At 34.4% G+C, this 17,493-nt stretch overlaps 1 protein-coding gene across 1 annotated transcript in view; it reads left to right on the top strand.

Annotated features, from left to right (window-relative positions):
- Positions 1–816: 816 nt before the first annotated feature.
- LOC145270989 (uncharacterized) overlaps positions 817–17,493 on the top strand; it is a 143,002-nt gene continuing 126,325 nt past the window's right edge. The window contains exon 1 of the mRNA XM_080126525.1: positions 817–1,103. Within this exon, the coding sequence (XP_079982651.1) occupies positions 1,038–1,103 (66 nt within the window). The 5' untranslated portion in view covers positions 817–1,037. The remainder of the gene's footprint in view (positions 1,104–17,493) is intronic.

Genomic DNA, 17,493 nt, shown 5'->3' with positions numbered 1-17,493 from the left:
TGAAATTTTACATAAAGAGTATTCAGAGATAGGGCAAGCTTTTTCATCAGTTTGGGTCGAACATTTTTAGTTACCAATATATAAATGTATGTATGTATGTCTGTTTGCATGTCTGCCTTAAGCTTTCAATAGAGGCGACGGATTTTACCAAGATCAGTATCGTTTTAAAGTTCTACCTTTTATACGACAATTAACGAAAAATTGGCTAAAAACATTAATATCTTCCCCTTCAACTAGGCACTTTTCTACAGGGGGGGGTCACTTTTTTCGCCGATATTTTTTAAAGCTATCCTCTCCTTTAGATTGTCTAGCCTTAATTTAAAAAAAAATATCGCTTCCGGTTTAGCGGTGGTCGTAACAGCATAAACGTTAGGTTTTACCCTGTTCTTTTCCTCCTTCACGGTACGGGTTCGATCCTGCCTTCCTACTACCACTTTTTTTTTTTGCTCAACATACACATCGAAACACCCGGGTAGCGCCGGGCTGAAATGCTAGTATATATATATATATATATATATATATATATATATATATATATATATATATATATAGGTTCTTGTCTTTCCAAACAATAATGCACATTTATTCACTAGTTTTCGACAGGTGATATTCAGCCGAATTCATTGATTTTCCAGCCAAAATGCTAGTATATATATATATATATATATATATATATATATATATATATATATATATATATATATATTTATATATATATATATATATAGGTTCTTGTCTTTCCAAACAATAATGCACATTTATTCACTAATTTTCGACAGGTGATATTCAGCCGAATTCATTGATTTTCCAGCCAAAATGTCGCATCGAAAACTAACGCGATTTTTCACGTTGCATTCATTAAAAACGTGCAGGCTATCATTCTTGAATTGATTAATTTTCTTTTTAACCTTTCTCCAAAATGTTATGCTATTTTCCCCAGTCTTGACACGTCGACGCTACATATAAATACAGACGTATATCTCTACATATCAATACAGTCGAGCCTTTCTTTGAAACCTCTTGCTGAATCCGTTGCCATGGCATCTAATCTACTGAAATCGCTGTTGTTATTGTCCATCCTGTGTTCTGCAGCATCCTTTCCGGTATGATTACATTTTCTTTGGTTTTTTTTAACTACATTTTCTCACATAATAGCGTTTATTTTATTTATTTTTTACATAATAGTCACTACATATCAAGGCCTGGAGACTACTCAAGGATAAAGGTTAATGAGTATACAGTAGTCAATGGGATAATATCACAGTAATCGTTAGCAGCGGGAATTTGGTAAATCTGATTACTTAAGGGAACAGTTCATCAAGAATTTGTTTACGTTAGACTTGAAGATGAACAAATTGTAATCAGCTAGAAAGCAAGAAAAACGGAAGACAGTTCCGCATTCGTGCAGTTCTAAGAAAGAAGCTTTGTTCATTGAATCTAAGTTTACGTTTAGGTTTAGGCACAGATAAAGAGTGGGAGGAATTATTGATAGTTGTTTCGGCTAGTCGAGTGTTTTTTGTAAAAGTTTGGCAAGGGGGACAATAGATTGGAGCTCAGACGAGCAATTGCGATGAAAATAACAATAAAGCAGAGACAGGCTTGCAACGTCTCTTCTGTGGGAAAGAGGTTGCAGGGAAGAGAAAAGTGGATCCCTCACTAGGCTAAAAAGTCCATTTTGAACTCTTTCAAGGCAGAATAAGCTGATTTTAGAAACTTCTGCCCAGATGTGACAACAGTACTCCATGCTTGGACGTACTTAGCTCTTATACAGATAGAGAATTGCATCAGCAGTGAGATATCTACTGGAACGGTAGAAAGATCTCACCATTTTTCCAGCAGCCTTGGCAACGGATTTGATGTACGTGTTCCATTTCAAATCCGAAGTAAAGCTCAAGCCTAAAAACTTGTCAAAACATGGAGCCTCACCAAGACGAAAGCTATTCATTTCAATTGATGCCAGATGGGGATCAGAGTGATGATAATGTAAAGATAGAAGCTTGGTTTTAGATGCATTAAAATTAACCAGTCACTTTTCCCTACGTGATCAAGATCAGAGGAAAGAGAGAGAGAGAGAGAGAGAGAGAGAGAGAGAGAGAGAGAGAGAGAGAGAGAGAGCTTGGTCATTTACGGTCTTTGATGTGTTGCCATACATGGTAGTGTCGTCAGCATAAATGTCTACGAATTTTTTTTTTTTTTTTTTTTTTTTACACGGTGATCACCACTTATCAAGGCCCGGAAGCCACTCAGGGATAAGGGTTATGGCAAGTACATTACGTTAGTGAGGAGATTTGCTGAAGTGTTTACTTAAGGGGGCGGTTCATTAGGAATTTGTTAACATTGGACGTGAAGACATCCAAGTTGTAGTTTGGATGGAAGCAGGCAGACGGAATGATCTAAGGATGTGATTTGGAAGATCATTGATGTAGATCAGTGTTGAGGAGACGCCTACTAATTAACATAGGTGGGTGAGTGAGATATATAAAGGTATCAATCACCAATACCGGGGGAGTCCGGCAACGACCGTCAAATAGGCAAGACGCCTATGCTGCCTCCAGTAAGACATGCCGGAATATCTCCAACTGAAGTATATCTGAAGACATGTAAATATGTATATAACTTTTCTTCCTAATATATTATTGTTATACCTTTACTTTCGTGTGTTAATTATTTATGCAGACACAGCAATCAGGAAGAGAGTTGGTCTGAGGATGGACCCGTAAGGGACTCGATTATTAATACTGTGAGCTTCTGATTTCTGCCTAATCAACCATTACTCTTATGAACCTATCAGGCAGAAATGATTTAATAACACGAAAAGTAATAAATAAATTATTTTAAACTTATTTTAAAATAAAATATTCAACAGAAATTTTGTAATAGACAGATATACGAAAGAAAAGGTAAAAAATCCCCTTTCTCGAGTGACCTCTTGGCCTTGATAAGTGTTGATGCCTAGTAAAAAAAAATTAAATAAAAATGGTACAAATGCAAGAAACTGTATATGGAACTGGCACCCCACATTTTATACATAGTCCATCTTTATTCTCTTAAAAAGCAGATATTGAAAATACAAGTCTTGTTGAATTCTGCTATTCTGGAAAACGTTGGATCACCCAATTGAGGCGCAGTTGGTTGAGATTGCCAACGTTTATTTAATAAAAAAATATTTCAATGGCAAAAAGGAACGTATAAAGGGACATATTAACATATCCATAAGATTTAGGAATTTTAGAAACAAAAACAAAATAGAATTTTTATTATCATTCATCGGACTACTGTTCTCATCTTGAGTGTGATTTTCATAACTTTTCGATCGATATAACCTCCGACCTTCTTCAGGTGTATCTTATCGAACTCGGGATGTTTCTTTTGCAAGCTCCTTCCAATGAAACTTTTGAAAAGAAAAAAGAAAAGAGAAGAGAAAGGAAAAAAAACCCCAAATATGACCAACTGAGAAATTTGTAACGTGAAAGGATAACATGTGGAACGGTTAAGAAACGGTGCTAACGGCATGCTTAATCTATATATATAAAAGCAAAAATGTATGTATGTATGCATGTATGTGTGTTCGCTTTTTCTGTATGTCTACAAAAGGCTTCTTTCAGAGAAGCGGTCGCTCGCTTCACAACTTTTAAAAACTTTTTATATCACATATAAATCGTAATATCTCACAGTTAACAACGAAGCTCGCCTGTCTATTTAATTTGCTCGATTTCGGGAAGATAAATATTCAATATTTGTCGCTCGCCGCATGTGGGTTAGTCTTTTTCCTATAACATCTTGGGAGGGGGGGGGAACGTTCAGCAGTAAATGAATACCATCCCGCAGTCAAACTTGACCTCATTAACTCATTAAAACGGGCACCTGCTAAATCCAAGTAATTAAATAAATTCAAACGTGTTTCCGTTAGCATCTCGCGATGGGGCAATGGTTAACGTCGCACGTATTTTTTTTTTCACACTTTAATTTACAATTTTGCCTCAAGGGTTCGGGTTCGATCCTCATACTTTCTTTTTTACCCCCTCCCCTCCACACACACCTCCAAACACCCGGGCAACACCGGGTACCCCTCGCTAGTAAATTAATAAAAGAAAGTTTCATTGGAAGGAACTTGCAAAAGAAACATTCCTGAGTTCGACAAGATACACCCGAAGAAGGCCGGAGGTTATATCGACCAAAACGGTGTGAAATCACGTTAAAAATGAGAACAGTAGTCCGTTGAATAATAATATAAATAACCAATCCTCATCTCAAAAAATTCAGAATCGTCAAAAGAGAATTTAGTTTGGAATACAATGAACCGAAATTATCTCTGCCTAAACCTAAATGTAGATTCCATGAACAAAGTTTCTTTCTTAGAACTGCACGCCTGTGGAACTGCACACCTGTGGAACTGCACGCCTATTTCTTGTTCTCTTTCGGTGGAGGAGAAATCTTTCACGACTGAGACAATTTTTATTTTTGTACCTTTTCTCCACGTTAAAAAACGACCCTGGTGTCTAACTCTGTCCCGTGGGGAGGCATAGTAAATAGGTACAATATGGTCGTTTTCAAGTTCAATGTAAACAAGTTCTTGTTGAGCTGATGAGCCGTTCCCTTCAAGTTTACCAAATTTCCACTACAAACGATTGCTATGATATTGTCTCTTTGACTAATGTACACACGTATGCTAACATGGACGCACCCACCTAAACGGGTGTATACGTTTCGTGTTTTTTGTGATGTGTGCTTAATGTGTTACTAATATCTTTAGTGGTTCTTCACTTTCTGAACCGTGCTCGTCTATTTATATTGTGTGATGTATATATATCTATCTATCTATATATCTATATCTATATCTATATCTATATATATATATATATATATATATATATATATATATATATATATATATATATATATATATACACACAAACAAACAGTTAATAAAACATGTTAAAAAACACTTTGAAAAAGAGTTAAAAACATATTTAATCTGAAAAGAAAACATTAGATAAATGGATAGTCCTTAATCCGCGGAGTTTCGAAGAAATACTTTCCTTCTCATCAGAGGGTAGGAATTAGCAAAATGCGGGATTGAATTTTGCATGCAGACGTATTTGATGAAACAACAAGTAAGTCAAAGATCTTACTTGAAAACAAAAAAAAGTGAAGCAGAGGGAATATGGTGAAGAAAAAGATGATTACACGTGAATGGATAGTCTGGTGGAAGATAAATAATCCAGTGACGGTAAAATCCAAATGTATAACTTAAAGAAAGTTAAAAGAATTTCCATTTGCACAAGTAAAATCCAAGGAATATATATATATATATATATATATATATATATATATATATATATATATATATATATATATATATACTAGCAGGGGTGCCCGGCGTTGCACGGGTGTTTGGAGGTGTATGCTGTGCAAAAAAAGCAAAAAAAAAAAAAAGAGTAATTTTTTTTTTAATTTGACCCTTATTATGCCCCCTTAAAATTTATAGTTTCGGGCTCAAATTACTTTATTAAGTTAGATCCAGGTTCAAGGAACCTATATCTAAAATTTCAAGTGTCTAGACCCAAAATTGTCGGAGGAGTTTGTTAGAGTTCTTAAAGGTCAAATCGTTGAAATTTGACCCCTTAACAGCCAAATTTCTGGCTGACACGCGTCACATCGATTTTCCCAAATCTCAGTACCCGGTATTTCAAATTTCGAGTCTATAGACTAAAAATTGACAGAGTTATTGCGTAGGGAAATGTACACAGACAGACAGACACGTTCACTTTTATATATATATATACATATATATATATATATATATATATATATATATATATATACGTAGGTAGAGCTAGTTAGTAATTTATAAAATATACATGGCGCTTAAACTACACTGAATATTCCGCGTAAATTACTATATATATATATATATATATATATATATATATATATATATATATATATATATATACTGAATATATATATATATATACTGAATATATATATATATATATATATATATATATATATATATATATATATATATATAGTAATTTACGCGGAATATTCAGTGTAGCTTAAGCGGTATATATATTTTATAAATTACTAAGTAGCTCTACCTACGTATTGAGCACTTTTGAAGTAAATACTTAAAGTTTACGCATAAATTTATACTTTCGTATATTAATTTTATGTGAGTAAATGAAGTATATATATATATATGTATGTATATATATATATATATATATATATATATATATATATATATATATATATATATATATATATATATTTGTTGATTTTTTAAAACGATGTGAAGATCGGATGTTTTTTTTTAGAAATTGAGAATTTTATATTTTGGACGTAAACAAATAATATTTTTATTTATTTATTTTATTTTATTTATTTATTTATTTTAAAACATAGATGCCCCGAAACATGTATGTACGTAGATTACTGTTTGAAATAAATATATAAATGAATGATATTTTATATATATATATATATATATATATATATATATATATATATATATATATATATATATATATATATATACGTTTTATATTCCGTGATCGTTTAAATTTATATGCGTGTGTGTGGGGGGGTGTCATATATCCAACATGCTTTATATTCCCTGGAATTCATCTTCTTGGAGAAGCTGGAACCTGTTGGACGGAATACATTCAATCCAATATGATAATTGGTTTTAGTTTTTTATTCACTTTCCCAGATGTCGACGCAGATGAACATGGAAAGTGAGTTCTTTTCGTGTGATCTTTAACAGTCTCGATTGAGAGACACGTGACCTCCCTCCCGAGGGGGGGGGGCAGGAGACAATCATTAACCCAACCGCTGTTCACCGTGTCCAAGTTCCAACTCAAAGTTATCTCCAGATAACCTGATCACGTGACTCACACATAGATCCGATCAGCTGATAAGTTCTTCTGGTAAACTTGTCTATGATCTATCTTTGCTATATTTTGACAAGTTTTACGGAAACATCATCATATCCATCTCTTGTCTAATTCCTCCAATTAGATAGATAGATAGATAGATAGATAGATCGATCGAGATGGACAGATAGCTAGATCGATAGATAGATAAATAGCTACAAAATTAGATAGATAACGTATTCTGTTCTACCTCTTCCATAATATTTAACCCTTATCCTCGAGTGGCCTCTGGGCCTTGATAAGTGGTTATTTTTTATTATGTAACAAATGCCCATAATAATATTATAATTATTTTAAAATAATATACAAAATCTATATATTAAAATCAGTGGCGGCTCGTGCCCGAGATTAGTGGGGGTGCTGCTTCAAAAGTTTTACGTATTTTTTTTAATATCGTGTAAAGGAATTCAAATATATAAATAAATATTTAATCAAATAATAAACAAACATCCAAATAAATATTCAATTATATAACAAAGACAAATAATCAATCAGAAATGGATAATACGCAAAAACTTTTTTATTAAAAAGATTTTTTTAAAATTATGTACACTTTACAGAATAAAAATGATATATATATTTATTCCTTTTAAACTTTTCAGATTAAATAAAAGTTTGCGTTTTTTTTGGGTTTTTTTTTTTGCAAACAAACGAAAAACATTTTTAAAAATAACTTATTTTTTATAAAAACAAAAAAGAAAACCTTTGAAATTTACCTGCCTCACTACGAGGGTTAATTTAGGAGTTTACTATTTGAAAATAGCGTTTTATTTAATAACGGTTTTATTTACAAAATTTATTTTTAAATATGTATTTATAACAAAACGTATTTGTAAATAAAATGCAAAATAAAAAAGTTTACATTTTTATATATTGAGCAAACAAACAAAAATATTTAAAGATACAAAATTTTATTTACAAATCTTTTAACAATTTGCTTTTTATATAAAAAGAACAAATTTGGCTATTTACTGACCTTCCCATGCCGGTAAACATCGACATAAAGTGGAGATTCATTATAAGAAAATAGGATGTCATATATAAGCATTATAAAACATCGAATTTTAATGTAGCTTTCATCCCCAAAAAACAAAAAATTAAAATTGTCTCAGTCCAGAAGGATTTCTAATTACTTTTTTTAATGCGTATTATCTGACCCATCTACTAACAAATTCAATGTAAAGTTTAAAAATGCATAATTATAAAAAAAAAACTGTGTTTTATTTTACTTACAAACACATTTTAATTAAAAAATCTTGTGTAAAAAAAATCCATTTTTCAAAGTGTAAAACTTCTAACATTGTCCTTGTCGGAGGCAAATAAATGCTAATTTTTTATATATCTAAAACATACAAGTTAAAAAGATTTCTAACTAAAATGTATTTTCAACATAAACTGTTTCTTCGCTTTTTTGCTTCTAGGAAAAAATGTAAACAGTTTTTTTTGCAAAGTTTAGTTGTTGCAAAATAAATAGCATTTAAAACTACTTTAAAGAAACAAACAAAAAGGCAGGTAGATGGAAAAGTAACTTTATTTTTATGGTAAAATTTATTTATTGTATATTTGGTTTTTACCCTTGGCCGCGTGTTAGCTTCACTGCTAAATTCCCGAATACTTTTAATAAATAAAAATAAACAGTTTCTGCATATTATATATTTCCGTCTGCTACCGACTTAAATCGCAACGCTAAAAGTGTGCGTATTTTAAAAAAAATAGCACAATATTTTATGTACAAGAACACGTTATGTGCAGATTTTAATAATAATTTTAAAAAATATAAGTAAACCTCCTTTTTTTGCAATAACAATGTTATCATATCTATACAGGCGCACACTCTAAGTAAAGAACGAATTTCACGACACGGAGCTGCACCAAGCGACAGTTCCTCAAGAGGCTTTCATCGTCTAATCCGCGCATGCGTACAAGAGAATTTCATTAAGAAAGTGTAACTGTGAATTTCACAGCTCCAAGCAAGTTTTATTTTTGTTATTATATGAATTTGGAGATACCGACATTAAAGTTAATGATTTTATAATGTACACATAGAAAAAAAAAATAAAATAAAAAAATAAATAATAATAATAATAATAATAATAATAATAATAATAATAATAATAATAATAATAATAATAATAATAATAATAATAATAAACAAACAAACAAACGTATTATTTTTAATTTTATCATTAATATTGTGTAGAAATAACTTGGGGGTGCTCCAGTCCCACAGCTCCATGCACGAGCCGCCACTGATTACAATAGAAAAATGCGAGCATGAAATTAATATTTATATCGAATTAAATATTTCTATAAATAATTTTATAAATATTTAAAATATATTCACATGAATTAAATATTTCTGTAAATAATTTTATAAATATTTAAAATATTGAATAAAATAATTCTACAAATAATTTTATAAATATTTAAATAGGATAGGTTCCAATAATCAGATAATAACACGCCGACCATTAGTAAATAGGTTGTCTCTGTATGTGGAGATGAGTAAGAGGGGAGGCTGAAAATTATGGCCCGGGGGTTATTTTGGTTGGTTTATAGATTGAGAAGGGGTGAAGGAAATGAGGCCATAGAGGTCACAACAAAGAATACATTTAATTGACAACGTTTGAAATATGTAGAATCTGACTCCATGCAATTAAGGACAGACGAATATTGAAGTTGAGAACCAGTTTTATTTATTAATGACAGTTTTAATTAGAAGAGGTAAAGTGTTCCTAGGATGTTTGTAGGTGTGTATGCATTGATAAGGAATGAACTTTTGTAGGCTTGTATAATTTAACAAAGAAAGAATGTTCGTAAGCGTACTTATCTTTTCGGACGATGGGGGTGGTAAGTGGGTGGCCGGTCATGCTACTTCGGTGATATGTGTCCTGGCTTTTAACTTGGAAGCGGCGACTTCTTTCATCAACCTCTAGTAGCACGGCGTCTTCGCCTCCTATCTTTTTCTCCTTGTTTATTTTTGGTTTGTGTGGAATAGGCATTGTTTAGAATTGAAGGTGTTCTGGCCCATAACATGAGAGCGTAGTCGGCTTCAGTTCACTGGTGCCTTATTTCTGTTTCTTCTTCATCTCTTTAGGTCGGGTGGGAGAATCCGTCCGTGCGTTCACTGATGCAGCTGGGCAAATCTCTTTCCTTTTCTTTCTGGTCCCCTCATTTTATAGTGGCAAACCGGCTCCCAGCGACTGTGATATTTTAGGCCTTTATTTTCGGCGCGGAGCTCTGCCATTGATTGATAATTCTTTTGTGGTTATCTTATTTTTCTTTTTCCAAACGGAAGCGATGCGTGGAGCCATGTGCAAAAGACGATTTTTCATTTTGTCTCTTATGCTGGAGACGTTAGCATCCGGTTTGCCTGTTCCCACAAAATCCTTCCCGACCTACGAAATAAGCAAAAGTTGCTATTTAAAAAAAAAACATGTAAAAAGATCACATTTTTAAACTTTGTCTAAAAAATTTCACCGATCTCTGGTTATCCAGACAAATGAAATGACATATTTCTTATGCTACGTTTCATCTTTTCTGCCTTAGTCAGTGAAGGAGGAGTTCCTTTTATAGTCGGTTTCGGACCAAAAAAATGTTTAATTTTTTGTGTCTCTGATTGGTCAGTAAGTCGCGTTTTCTGATCACATGGTATGTTGCCTACTACGTCCGCTTGGAGAACGCAGTTTTTTTTTGTTTTTTTTTTCTTCGTATAGTGTGCGTAGGTGTGGTGGAAATTGTGTACGTAACTGCAATTTTAATGTCCAGCAAAATGTGCGCACAATTGCACTTTTTTTTTTTAAACAGAGTGGATAATATGAGTAATATCTGTTCTATAACAACATTACAAACAGAACCTATATATTTTTTTAAAATATAATAAACACTTTTATTCATTTTTATTTAAAGTTTGTTTTAACTCTAATACAACGCCGACCATCCTAATTTGTGTTTCTAGGGGTTATTGAGGTTGCTTAAAATGAATTGGGCATTTAAACTTGTGACAAATTTACCGTTTGCGCGGTATTAACCCCTGGACCCTGCGACTAATTTGCACCATTTCACTACCTTAGTTAACAATACGCACAAGCGTGTTGTAGTGTTTTCACGCGCGCATGCACGTAGTAAAGTGACTTGTCACATAGCAGAGGAATCTTTAAAGGACATTTGAAAGAGAGGGGCGGGGGTGGTGTTGCGACGGCCAGGTTGTGAGGTCCATTTCGCGAAATTATTTGTTTAATCAATATTTCTCTCAAACTGATTATTTGTAAATGCTGCTCAGGTGCCAGTCCCTCCATGATGAATTGCCAAACCAAGTTGAACCAATAATACTTAAAATAAAAACTGAAGAAACTCAAATCTGTAATTTAAGATCAATTTAAAGTTTGCCGCTTCTAAAAACACTGTTAATTTTCTAACATAATTGGTTTTGATTCGAATAGAGTTTTTCAATAGAAGTATTTTTTCAGAACTATTTAGACCTATTAAATTCTATTCAATTTTTATTAAATTCTATTAAATTTTTATTAAATTTTATTAAATTCTCTTAAATTCTATTTGTATTACATTAATAACGCTCTGTTCATGAAATCTTTAAGATCAATTTAAAGTTTGCTGCTTCTAAAAACACTTTCTAACATAATTTGTTTCGTTTTGAATAGAATCGAGTTCGTCAATAGAAGCTATTTTGACCTGTTAAATTCTATTAAATTTTATTAAATTCTATTAAATTTTATTAAATTCTATTAAATTTTATTTGTATTAAAATAATAAATCTTCGTTATTTTTAAAAACTTTTTTTTTTATTATTATTAGGTTGGTGCAAAAACAATATCGTTTTCTCACATATGTTAAATTTATATATGATTTTTGAATGAATTAGGCACCGCCAAAAATGGCCGCAAAATCAAGTTGTTGTTGTTTTTTAAAACGAAATTACATTTATTAAAATCCATTATTTCTGAGTAACTTTTTTTTTCCAGAAAGATAAAACCCTGAATTTTATCATATAGAAAACAGAATAATGTAAAACTTTTTCTACTATTTTTAATTCAATTTTAAATGTTAAATTTTCCCAAAAAGTTAACAATTGACATTTTTTGTCTTGCACAAAAAACGTACTTAAATATAAAAAAAAAAGGGTTTTTGAAATAATTAATTAATTTATTTATTGTCTAACTAAGATTTAGGATGATTTTCTAAGAGAATATGCAAAAATATTATAATATAAGTACCTGAATTTCAAATAATTCCACTTATTCATATAGGTAACCAGATATTTCGCGTTGACGTAGAGTTCAGATCGACTCTGTTTACGTTTTCGTTTGATAAAAAGCAAACTATGGAAGACCAAACAGACCAAAAAAAAACTTATTTTTCAGTGACGAAAATTTCAATGTATTATTAAGCTGAGGCTGGCCAGTACCAGATGGGTGACCATTTGTATGCGTTTGGTTTTTAATGTGTATGTGTGTGGGGGCCAGGCTCCCCAAAATGGGGGGGGGGGCAATTTAAAGCAGAATAAAAAAAAATTATTTCAGCGCGTTTGGTCCACCGTAGTCGAAAGGCGGCAAACGTTTTCAAACGGGATCGAAAAAAATGATGCTATTTTTAACACAAAGGGCACAATATTTATCGAATTTTTTTTTTTGGTATCCATTATTCAAAGCATGCCCTGTTTAATAATGGTCATGCATTATTCGGCTCGCTAAAAAAAGATTGTTAATTTATTTATCAAAAATTTTAAAATAGCTTTTTTCGTATAAATATTAAAAAATTTTTTTTTTGTTTTGCTTAACTTAAATTAATTATTTTACTTAACATATTCACCGAATTTCACACTTCAAAACTCAAAAGCGTGATAATTAAACACAATCGAAGTTCTGATATTCAGATGTCAAAATAAGGTATGCAAACAATTTTTTTTTTTTTGAATCTATAATTCTGTCCCTTACAACAACACAATATGTTGATTTCAGTTTCAGATGATTATTTTAAGCATATTTGTTCCCACTTCAAAACAAGGGGGGGTTTTGTAAGCAAAAAATTATATATATATAAATATCGTTTATGAAAAATAAGTACACTGTTATAAAGTTCATTCTTCTCCTAATAATCGCTGAAAATTTCGTATTGATCGGATAATTACCTGATTTTTGGTAGATTTTTAAAAAGACGGTCCGTCAAAAAGTACTGACCTGCCCCCCCCCCAGTTTTGGCGGTGCCTAGAATGAATTCATTGATATATATATAGCCATGTTATACATCGGTGTGAAGCACGTTTTTCGCTTTATCGAATCGGGTTATTCGTTACCGTTATCAATCTCTTAATTCATTTTTTATTATTATTATTTATTTTATTTATTTATTTTTTTTTTGCAAACTGTAGTGTCTGGACGTATATACCGTTCACTGGACAAAACAGAGGAGGGTAGACCGGTAGCCCTTGAGATATCTAAGGCTTTTGACAGCCTTCTAAGGAAAATTAGATACTATGGAATCACTGAAAGAATACACAATGTAATTAAATCTTTCTTAAGTAAGAGAAAAATCCAAGTTGTCCTCGATGGTCGTACATCTAAACAATATGATATAAATGCGGGAGTACCTCAGGGGTCTATCCTTGGACCTTTATTATTCCTGATATTCATAAATGACCTCCCTGATAAAATTGTTTCGGAGATGGGTATATTTGCCGATGACACGACCCTCTATAACTGGCATGAGGGGAAAACAAATGAACACATATCTAAAGAAATGGCAGAAACACTAGCGGATGACTTCCGATCTGTAGTGAAATGAGGACAAAAATGGATGGTCACATTCAATGCTGCTAAGACTAAGCTTGTTTCCTTCAATAACTACAAGAAACCTTTTCCACCACCAATAGCAATGGCTAAGAATACACTGCCTGAAAGTACTTCCTTTAAACTCCTAGGCCTAACGTTTACAGGGAATATGAACTGGAATATTTTTTTTTTTTTTGTTTTTTTTTTACATTTTCACCCCAAACAAGGCAAATTGCCACTGGGGAAGAAACTACTGGAATAGAAAGATCTTTTACATCTAGGGATCTCTACAGTGTGGGGTGGGATTTAGCAGCCTGTCGGGTTTGTCGAGGGTGCTCACGTCATGGGGGCACAAGTGATTGCAGTTCGTCAGAGCATTCACCACTAAAATACTTGTAGAAAAGGCAGAGGGATGCAACATTTCGTCGATGGGACAGAGGCTGAAGCTTAGATGCCAGTTCAGGGCCTATCAGGTTAGCGACTCTCTTTTGAACCTTGTCAAGGAGCAAGAGACTAGTAGCAGATGCACCAGCCCAAATGTGACAACAATACTCCATACATGGGCGAATGGTGGCCTTATAGAGGTACAGGATACTTTCAGGTGTCAGTAGTTTTCTAGCACGGTAGAGAGAGCCTACCTTTTTCGCAGTGGCCCTGGCAATGCCTTCAATATAATTGTTCCAACTCATGTTTCCTGTGAACGTTAGGCCAAGCAGTTTGAAAGACAGGGAGTCACTGGCCATTGCTATTGGTGGCAGAGAAGGTTTCTTGTAATTATTGAAGGAAACCAGTTTAGTCTTGGCAGCATTGAATACGACCAACCACTTTTGTCCCCATTCCACCACAGATTGGAGGTCTTCCTCTAGTGTTTCTGCCATTTCTTTAGAAATGTGTTCATTCGTCTTCCTGTCATGCCAGCCATAGAGTGTAGTGTCATCAGCATATATACCCATCTCAGAGGCAATTTTGTCGGGGAGGTCATTTATGAATATCAGGAACAGTAGAGGTCCAAGGATAGACCCCTGGGGCACTCCCGCATTTATATTGTTTAGATGTACGACCGTCAAGGACAACCTGGATTTTTCTCTTATCTAAGAAGGATTTAATTATGGTAAGTATTCTACCAGTGATACCGTATGATCTAATTTTCCTGAGGAGACCCTAATGCCATACCCTGTCAAAAGCCTTAGATATATCTAGAGCTACCACTCTGCCCTCCCCCGCTTTGTCCAGTGAATGGTATATACGTTCAGAGATCACAGTGAGGATGTCTGCTGTGGAACGGGCTTGTCTAAATCCATATTGTTTGTCAGTCAGTAGTTTAGCATCTGTAAGATGATAGACTAGAGCATGGTTAATTATGGTCTCAAATATTTTGGCAAAAAGTGGGAGGAGGCTAATGGGGCGATAATTTGATGGGTCTGTCCTTTCGCCAGAATTCTTGAATACTGGTACAACAGAAGCAGTTTTCCAACAGCCCGGAAAGCAAGCTTCATTAAGGCATTTGTTGTAGAGTTTGGAGAGAACTGGAGCTACTTCGGCTGAGCACTTTTTTAATAGCACAGCTGGGATAAGATCGGGTCCACATGCTTTTGAGGCGTCAAGGTTTTTTATGATAGCATGCACCTGAGCAGGGGTGGTTTTCAGATCGTCTAGTGTGGCGTCTGTCCGCATAGGAAAGTCAGGTAGGGGGTGGTTGGAAGGGTCCAGTGTGGAGTTTGAGGCAAACCGACTGGCAAGCATGTTAGCCTTGTCGGTTGCTGAGGAGACAACCTCGTGATTGTTGGTTAGTGGGGGAATTGTTGATTGCCCATTATTTACTACACTGTTGTAGATTTTCCAGAAGTCTCGAGTTCCTAGTTTTTGTGCTTCGATGCGCGTTTTAGTGGTTTCCGTAAATTCTCTCTTAGCTGTCGCTATTTCTTTCTTAACGTTATTTCTAGCTTCTATATACTTCAGTCTGTTTGAACTGGACTTATGTCGGTTAAACCTACGGTATGCAATGGCAGTTGCGCAAGTCGACGTAAACCATTGGGGAGAGTGGGGCTTACTATAAAATTTCCGCATGGGAACATGCGCTTCGATTGCAGTTTTGAACTAGTCAGTGGTCTCGTTTGCACACTGTTCAGCAGGGAGAGAAAAATATTTCTCCATGGGGCATCTCTGATTAGTTCCCTGATGGCTTCCCAGTCAGCCTTTTTATAATATCTCGTTGTTTTGAGCATTGGCTCTTCAGCTTTGGCTCTAGAGTTTAGGGCGATTTCAACCATTATCACTGCATGATCAGCGTTCCCGAGTGGGCTGTGGGCCTTTGTTATGCAGTCATCGGGAACTGTGGTCAAAAACAGATCTAGAAGTGATGCGTGTTGTTCTTCCTGGTAAGGGAAACGGGTTGGAAACGTAACAATTTGTGATAGGGAGTGAGATATAGCAGGGTATTTGTTAAGAGAAATGCTTCAACATCAGCTAAATTAGTTCTAAGCCCACGGATATTTGTGAATGCAAGCCTCAAGGGAGGAGGCAAGTTGAATTTGTTTGCCCCTAAGATTGGTTTAAGCTTATTTTTAGATTGTACTGTCGTCATATTTGTTTTTAAAGAGTTTCGGTTTAGGTAAGGGGGAGCTAAACAAGAGGTTATGCAGAGCATCAGACATGCATCACAAGTAGACCATCAGCTGACCTTTCTCCAATTCGGATTGTGGCCTCAGAAAAGCCCACCGGGGATGAGTGCAGGGTCCCTTTCCATGTGCGTCATGGCACTACAAACAACCCAATATTATTCAACTGTTGATGGAGCAGCCGCTCCAAGCGCTACCAAAGAGTTAGGGCGCCTGTACTACCAGTCGGGAACAGCAGCCAGGAACTGTCAATCCGGTACCCTCAACCTATTAGAAGAAGGTCAACCCAATCTAATTGCTCAGGCATATATCATACTCAAGCACTCCCAAATGTCCAGTTTTAGGGGTGTGGGTGTGCTGGGAATGGGGAAAAACGGCGTTCATAGCCCTAGCCAGGAAACAAGATCTACCGCTGGGTGTTTCTGTCGAATCACTGAGATAGTGTCTCTGTGCTTGAATAATAAGCAAAGAAGGAGTATGGAAGCCGGGCGATAGACAGAGCCTATCTAATCCTTAAGCAGTTTAGGTTTGCAAGCCAGTGAATTTGTTTGAGTCACCAGCTCTAGGAAGATTGTCATCCAAGACTGAAGAGGCCTCCCTCCCCTTTGGTTTAGTTTCAGAGTTTTCCTTCTCCTAGACGGATGATCTGGGAAGACCTACTGGGTCCGTCAGCACTGAGAGGGTTTTCTCCGCGTCTAGGTTCTAATCCAGGTATTTCTGCGAACCTGCGTGGTTAGTTAGTGTTACTGGGTTAGTTTGTGGGGGTATATCTCTGCTGATTAGTTACACTCCTCAAAGTGATTTAGGGGCATTACTATTTCATTGTTAATGGATAAAGGGGGTGGGTGAAGTTCATGCAGTGTAAGCGTCTATGATTGTAAGAGGGCTTGTTAGGGAGGAGACAATGTGATTTTAGCCTTACCCTTTTTTTTTATTTTATTTATGTTAGCTTAGGTCTAGGATAATGTTACAGTATGAGTAGGTATTAAGAATTGAGCTACGAGTTGTTCTCAAATTATTTTAGATGATAGGAGGGTTAAGATGTAAGTGCAATATAGCATGGATAAAACAGCAAGTTTTGAGTCATGCGTAATTAGGTGAATAGATATATGGGCAGGTTTTCAGTAGGTGCGAATAGAGTTGAAG

The sequence above is a fragment of the Euprymna scolopes genome, chromosome 46 (assembly GCF_053919585.1).
Source record: "Euprymna scolopes isolate OS-2025 chromosome 46, ASM5391958v1, whole genome shotgun sequence".
Classification (NCBI taxonomy): Eukaryota; Metazoa; Mollusca; class Cephalopoda; order Sepiida; family Sepiolidae; genus Euprymna; species Euprymna scolopes.
Note: the sequence above shows the minus strand (reverse complement) of the source record. Positions and strands in the feature narration are given on the sequence as shown.